This window comes from Penaeus monodon, chromosome 11 (genome assembly GCF_015228065.2).
Source record: "Penaeus monodon isolate SGIC_2016 chromosome 11, NSTDA_Pmon_1, whole genome shotgun sequence".
In the NCBI taxonomy this organism is placed as follows: domain Eukaryota; kingdom Metazoa; phylum Arthropoda; class Malacostraca; order Decapoda; family Penaeidae; genus Penaeus; species Penaeus monodon.
In genome coordinates, this window is record NC_051396.1 from 32580460 (window position 1) to 32587959 (window position 7500).

At 47.6% G+C, this 7500-nt stretch overlaps 1 protein-coding gene across 1 annotated transcript; it reads right to left on the reverse strand.

The window, feature by feature from the left end:
- Positions 1–1069: 1069 nt before the first annotated feature.
- LOC119578374 lies at positions 1070–7437 on the reverse strand. Its single transcript, XM_037925969.1, has 2 exons — positions 7178–7437; positions 1070–1449 (listed from the first exon to the last, which is right to left on the reverse strand). Exons 1-2 carry the CDS (start codon positions 7217–7219, stop codon positions 1183–1185), a joined length of 309 nt encoding a protein of 102 aa, XP_037781897.1. The 5' UTR covers positions 7220–7437; the 3' UTR covers positions 1070–1182.
- Positions 7438–7500: the final 63 nt, after the last annotated feature.

Sequence of the window (7500 nt, forward strand, 5' to 3'; positions counted from 1 at the left end):
CTCTTGTTCTTTTACGTAAATTTCTTCTTCCTTCAACGGATGCATGACGAGACGACCTACTCCACCCAACAGCTCTCCTCGTAGGTAAAGCTAGTGCATGACATACATCTCCTTAGTCAGTCGCGTGGCTCGGGGGCGATTCAAGACAACTTTCATCAAGTATTCTTACGACAGAAATATAAAATCAAGCGACCTCGTCTGATACGTGGAAATGAGGAGAAATGAAATGCTCTCTGCGAAAAGTATAGCCTGTAGGATAACATGAACTGGGGGGAAGAGAGGGAAGAGGAGAGAGGAGGAAAGGAAGAAGAGGAGAGAGGAGAGAGGAGAGAGGAGAGAGGAGGAAAGGAAGAAGAGGAGAGAGGAGAGAGGAGAGAGGAGGAAAGGAAGAAGAGGAGAGAGGAGAGAGGAGAGAGGAGGAAAGGAAGAAGAGGAGAGAGGAGAGAGGAGGAAAGGAAGAAGAGGAGGAGAGGAGGAGGAGGAAAGGAAGAAGAGGAGAGAGGAGGAAAGGAAGAAGAGGAGAGAGGGAGGAGGAAAGGAAGAAGAGGAGAGAAGGAAGAGGAAAAGAAGGGAAGAGAAAAGAAAAGGAGAAAGGAAGAGGAGGAGGAGGGAAGGGGGAAGTGGAAGAAGAGGGAAGGAGGAGGAAGGCGAAAGATTAAAAGTGGAGGAAGAGGAAGAGGTGGAACACAAGGGAGGAGGCGACAAAAGAGCAAGAACGATATGGCTAAACTGAAACTTCTCGAGGACAAACAAGGGAGAGAATGCGGGCGTGAACATGTTTGGAGATGCATAGGTGAGGGTGTGGTGACGTGTCAAGAGTGGAGACCTGTCATGGGCGGTGTGCATACAGGATGCTCGGGCGGGAGAGGAAGGGGAGAGCGTGGGCGTTGTCAGCCTGGCGAGATGGCATCTCCAATTACCTTGGTAATACCTCTTCGCTCCTTTGTTTCCCGCAAATAAACGATAAGTAAATACTTTTTGGAAAAAAGACAAGTCAGAGCTCCTCATGCAGAAAAAAAACATAGCCAAGAGTACGTCTATCAAAATATGGAAAATCTATGACACGAATCTGGGCCATCACGACCCACAAATTCAGAAGAAACAGTGGGGCAAACAGGGGACTGGAGTTGGAAGTATTACGGGCTATCAGAACACGACGACAGAGTTGTCCCCACGTTAATATCAACATAACGTTAGAGGAAATCGAGAACTGACCACCAGGCCCGAGGCGACTTGTATGTCCGACGATCGAGTAACACCAGGAGCTGCCAGCGCGTCCTCGTGTTCCTCCGCCCGCCAGACGGCTGGGCTCGCGGCGTCAGGTGGTGAGGATGAATGGGCGTCGGGCCCAGCTTTGCTACAGGAAAACAGCGTCGAGAAATGCAAGTGTGACTGAAGTTGGTTCTCAGGACTTACCAAGTTCAGCGCGCCAATGATGGTTGATCCGACCTGAGGAAGATAAATACAATTAGTAAGAGGGTCTCATAAAAATAATGCTGAAATGTAGGTGAGCAAATAAACTGTAAAATCCTATTTTCCTCTACTTGGGTGCTTGATTGTCACAGTCCGTCAGTTTGTTTGTCTCTCGCTTTCGCCCATATTCATTCCTGTACATCACCAGTCTCGACAGCAATTTAAACAAGCATTGACAACGTATGGAATTCAATTAATGATATGTGTGAAGAGTTTCAACTTCGACAATCTAGGTCCATTACATAATCTAAACTGCGAGCGTGAACTCTTACAAACATACTCGCTGGAAGCAGAGCGAGAGACCGCTACTCAAGGAAAGTGGCAAAGTAGGAGTGTGATTCAGCAGGTATTCGTAGCGTAAAAAGCAGGTGTCTGGAGTAAGGCAAGCAGGTGTTTGTACGGCGATGGAATGCATATTCAAGAGGTATATAACCTGTAACAAAGCCGACCTAGACTCATTTCTCATCTAGACCGCTGCGCAGATGGACTGTAATATAGAAAAGCAGATCTGCGCAGGCCAATGCACTATGAATGGCAGCGCAGGTGGCAGGAGAAAGTTCCACCCAAAGAGCACTAGACAGACCTCCGCGCGCCGCACAGGCTCAGCGCCGGGCCCCAGGAATGTAGGGTTGGCCGGAGTATCCATTCCTCTCTCCCCCTCCCGCGGCCCCCCTACACGCCTTCCCATATACGGACATACAACACCTACACGGCCAAAGGCGAGTGCAGGCGGGTCTGCTCCTCCATACAATTCCCAGCCCTATTCCCCTTGCCATAAGGAATACCCCGTCATCAGCACCTGCGGAGAGGAGCGTCCTATGCCTTCACGTTTCCTTCTGTCGGTCTGTCTCGCTTTCTACGGCTCAGCCCATAATAAGCCGCCAGCCCCTGAATGTCCGCTTGACGTTTCAAGGAACACCTGCGGTAGGTTCCTTCCGATGCTACTTTTGCCAATCAAATTTGCCTCGCGATACCGCTCTACCTTGTTCCTCGCTCCGGCTCCGGCCTCCTCCGCAGAGCATCAGGCGAGAAGCGAACCAACATGCGAATAACAAGTCAGCGTTGGAAAGGCGCCGCCGGGGATGACGGCGGGGGTCGGTGCCCTCCCGCGACTGGCTGGAAAGCGGGGAGGGGGAGGGGGCCTCGGGGAAGAGGAGGGGGCCTGGGGGAAGGGGAGATCCTCGGGGAAAGGGAGGGGGCCTCGGGGATGGGGAGGGGGCCTTGAGGATGGGGAGGGGGCCTCCGGAGAGGGGAGGGGGCCTCCGGAGAGGAGAGGGGGCCTCCGGAGAGGAGAGGGGGCCTCCGGAGAGGAGAGGGGGCCTCCGGAGAGGAGAGGGGGCCTCCGGAGAGGGGAGGGGGCCTCCGGAGAGGAGAGGGGGCCTCCAGAGAGGAGAGGGGTGCCTCGGGGAAGGGAGGGGAGCCTTGAGGACTTGGAGGGAGCTGTCACGAATCGGCTCACTACACATCCACGCAATTGTTTCCACAAACGTTTGATTATATTCGAGAAGCTGGCCGTCGCCAAAGACATTGGAAAACTGCTCAACACAATAGGTCCCTCGCTTTTTAAAGCGATTTTTTTAGGAATCTTGGGAAAACGGGTGCCTTTAATTCAAATTTATGAAGCCATAACACATATATTAGTGAAAAACACAAAGAAACAGCCACAAACACACACTCGTCCACACACACTAATTCATTTATACAAACACACACACACACACACACACACACACACACACACACACACACACACACACACACACACACACACACACACACACACACACACACACACACACACACACACACTCATTCATTCATTCATATACTCACGCTCACACTTAAATTCACTTTTGTGCGAGCGCGCCGATGTATGTACCAGTACTTTTTCCCCTCTGACTCTGGCATACATCACCCGCTTTGACGTATAATTATATGTTAAGAAGAATAGCTTACTATTTACAACTGTCCGTCCATCGCACATCAATCGTATGTCTCCCCCACGACTGCTCATTCTTCTTGTGCCTATATTTACCCCACCGCCAACCATTGATTCTCTTCCGCGTATTCGTGCGTTGCGGCTGCTTCGACTTCTAGTCTGATGTAGAATTCGATATAGTAGAATTATTCATTATTCACGTGCAGGCCAACACGCAAGCGTAGCGATAATTCTGTGTAGAGCATATTCATAATGGTAGACGTAACGCTATGGCACCATCAGCCAAGAAACCAAGGGTAAGAGGTGCCTTGCTACTACGATAGTATTGATGGAAGCGGTGAGCAACAGTCGACCTGTTGCATGCAACATGCGTCCCGACCCCTCCCCGTCATCCCCACCGGTTTCTACAGACGGAATAAACGAACTTGATCCCCTTCATCCAATCCAGCGTGCATTAGTAAAAATTATATACTGACGACTAAAAGCAGTATAGAATTTCCTCCCAACGCCTACCAGACACGGGACCATCTAGCCAAGCCCCGTCGACGAAACCGGATTCATCGCGCATCCGGCAGCCGCCTGCGTTCCGGGAGTCATTGAGTCAAACTATCGGTTTCTATGGCGGCGGATCGGCGGCTGTAACTGCGGGAAGGCTATTTGGACGCCACTCACTCACCGAGGAAAGAATTTAGTAATTAGTTGTACTCAGTAAAGTATGGAAATCTAGGCACTGGCCTAACCTATTGTTTGTGACTATCGATATACATGAATCATTTCATTTAATAATGAAGAACCTATAATTCACGAAACTAATATCAAGATACAAGGAGTCATTCTTAGCACAACAGTGTTGACTAGGCTTCCCGATATTCACACGACCACGTGCAAGAGATGCAACTGCTGGCTGAAGTTGCATCACCTACTGTGACAAATTGTCACGCCAGCCGGAGGAAACCTTGGAAGAGAGAATCATAAAAACAGTTTCCTGAAGACAAGGGATCAAAGGAGTATAAAGGTAGATCTGAATAAAGTAAAAGTAGAGTATAATTATGCAATAAAAAGAAGCTACACAATAAAATTCAACAATGGAACGCAAGGGAACAGAGAGGGGGCGAAGGAGAGCAGACGAGACGCGAAAAATCGTAAAGGGAAGACGCCTGCAGCAGTACGGCTTCCCTGTCACCCTATGCATGTGCGGCGTACGGTGGAAGGCGTGCGGGAGTCTAATGAACTAAAGGGGGAGGAGGGGGAGGAATCCTTAGTCCAAGGATAGGAAGGGAAGCTAAGGGTAGCTAGCAACCTAGAAATTTAAGGAAGAAATAAAAAAGTAGGTGTGCGGGACGGAGCAGTGTGGGTAATTAATATGATTAAGGAAACGCGAATGTAGCAAGTTGGAAAAAAACGCGACGGGAAAACACTGATCAGTTGCCCGAGGCGCCTTTTGAGGTCTGCTTGACGAGTAAAAAATACTCCCCCTCCCCCGGGGGACACGTGCGTGTGCACCGAGTCGCCGCGTCGGACTTCCGGTCATGCGTATGCTGTGGAGTGGTCCGACGGCCAAGACATTCGGCGCCAGTTGCACATTGCAATATGCTTGTACACATTACTTTTTAATGTTCTAAACTTGTCCTAGTCAAATTCAACAAATCAGCTTTTCATAAAAACCCTTTAATCAAACTTGACCAGAACATGCTTTTGTGCGTATCTGCATTTCTTATATGCATGACTAACAAAAGAGTCGTTGAATTAACAGGTAACATAACCGGTGCACGCAGCAATGTACAATATATTCTTATAATTTAAGAATACTCAAATTTGATTCTGACTAGTTCTGTACGGACAGTTGGACAATATAAACGAGTCAACATTTCTGAAAGAAAATATACACAACTAAAAATCCACAAACGTCTAATTTTGCGTGTATCTATTTCTTAAAAGCGTAACTAACAATCGCAGCATTTCGGCGTTCATCATCAGGTTAACTTCGGCCCGACAGCAGGAAGGCGAAACGGGGATCGATCTGTCTCTTTATAACCCTGTCCCCTCTCTATACCCCGTTTTCCCGTACCCAGCTACCCTATACTTTAATACACAGGGAAGTATATACTTAACCTTCACTCGCGTACAGTTACGGGCAGGTGTTGCGCGAGGAATCAGATAGGTATAGGGGAGGAAGTCGCAGACAGGAAGGACAAAAAAAGAAAGGAAAAGAGCGAGGTAGACAGAAAGGAAAGGGGGTTAAGGTTAGGTAAGGCAATCGGCTGTCATCGGGGAGAGAAAGACAAGAGGGAGGGATACTTAGTAGTAAAGCTGGGAGAGCGGAGGGGAATGAAATGGTGAATGGGCATGAGAATATCAGTGACAGGGAGTATTAAACTAAAAGAGTCGTTTGGGGCCGGTGAAAGAGGTCAGGGAAAGGACGACGCACGCCTAACGATTTTTCCTTGTCCGTTAAGCCTCTTTGTTACGTTTTTGACAACAGGTCAGCAGAAATAACAATTCATATGATTTTAGTATCGTGCATCTTTACTGATTTGCGGTGAAATAATCTATATATAGTTTAACTTTTTAACCAACAGTATCCGAATTTTCTATCAACATTCAAATACTTATCAGAATGCGAAAGGCAATTTTCGAGAATCTTTGAAAATAACACATCGTATCACTATCGATGATAGCATCACATACCAGAGTGTGTCTTTTCTACAAAATATTTACCAAATGGCACCTCAAGATAAATTGTTGGTTTGTTTCTAACAAACAGGAACTACTTCCGGTCTATGGTACGATACGAACTGGCGTATCTCTTATTTCTTCAAGTCATACCCATGTTATTGTGGATTAACGACGATATTCTCCGTGACGTTACGATTCTACCATTACGTAAACTACATATCGCTTGTGCCATCAACCGCTAGACAAGACCCATTCAGTCACGATATGTGAGGCTCGCCCGAAAGAAGATTCCGAGGTCATACAATTCTACCAAATGGCTCAAGTAAAACAGATCAACCCTATACAGATAAGGCGAGCCAAGAAAGATAAGTCTGTACCACTTGACAACCGCAGCCTCATCGGCGATGGTATCAACCAGGTTAATCCACCATTCACCGAGAAGCACATTCACAACATCTTTTTGCTGTAGTGGTTGTGAAATGACCGCTTTTAAGGATTTCAACTAAAGGGCCATAGTTAGCTGAATGCACAAAATATATAGTACCGAGTGGATGATGGCTTCGTTATGAAAGTGCCAGGGTTTCTATAAAGGATTTTTTCGCTATTCAGAGTCCGGGTGGAATATATGGTTGAATTGTCACATAAAACGATCGTTGCTATTGTTTGGTTTCGAGACAACGGTGAAAAACCATTGTCCACGGTAGAATAAAACAAATAAACAATGTATAAAACAAGATCCTACACAAAGGCAACTCGTAGATAATCGGGTGTATGATCATTTGTTGTTAATTACACTAATATGAAAATAATCTGGACCTTGACAACAAACGGCCTTTAACCTCGGCCGGCAAAGTATGATACGTTGTCAGGGAAGCCACAGCCTTGCAGATAACTTAAACATCTCGAATCATCTGGCTTGACGCGCGTGAAATAGACAGAACATAACAAAAAACAAACAAACACACGCCCCCCCCCCCCCCACACACACACAGATAAAGAGAGGGAGAGAGAAAGTTGATGTTAACTTCCAAAGATATTGGGAGACGGAACTAATAATGCTAAAAAACACACAATGAAACGAAAACTAACCTTCAGGTCGAAGCAAAAACAACATCCACTAAGAATCGGCATGATTAACGAGAAAGTCGACCCAGTCCTTGTACGAAAAGAGAAACACTCTTATTCAACGGTCCTGTCTCAGTGGTTACTTCGCTCAGACTGGCGGTCAGGGACGTCGCCTCATCGCTTGGGGGCAAGTGGGTGGGGCGCGCGAGGCAGGGAGGAGCCACGGAGTAAGGGAGGGAGAAGGGAAGGGAGGAGCCACGGGATAAGGAAGGTAGAAGGGCTGATCGGTGGTGTAGGGAAGAGACGGACGGGATTTAAGGGCGGCGGCTTGAGCGGTTATGGTTGGG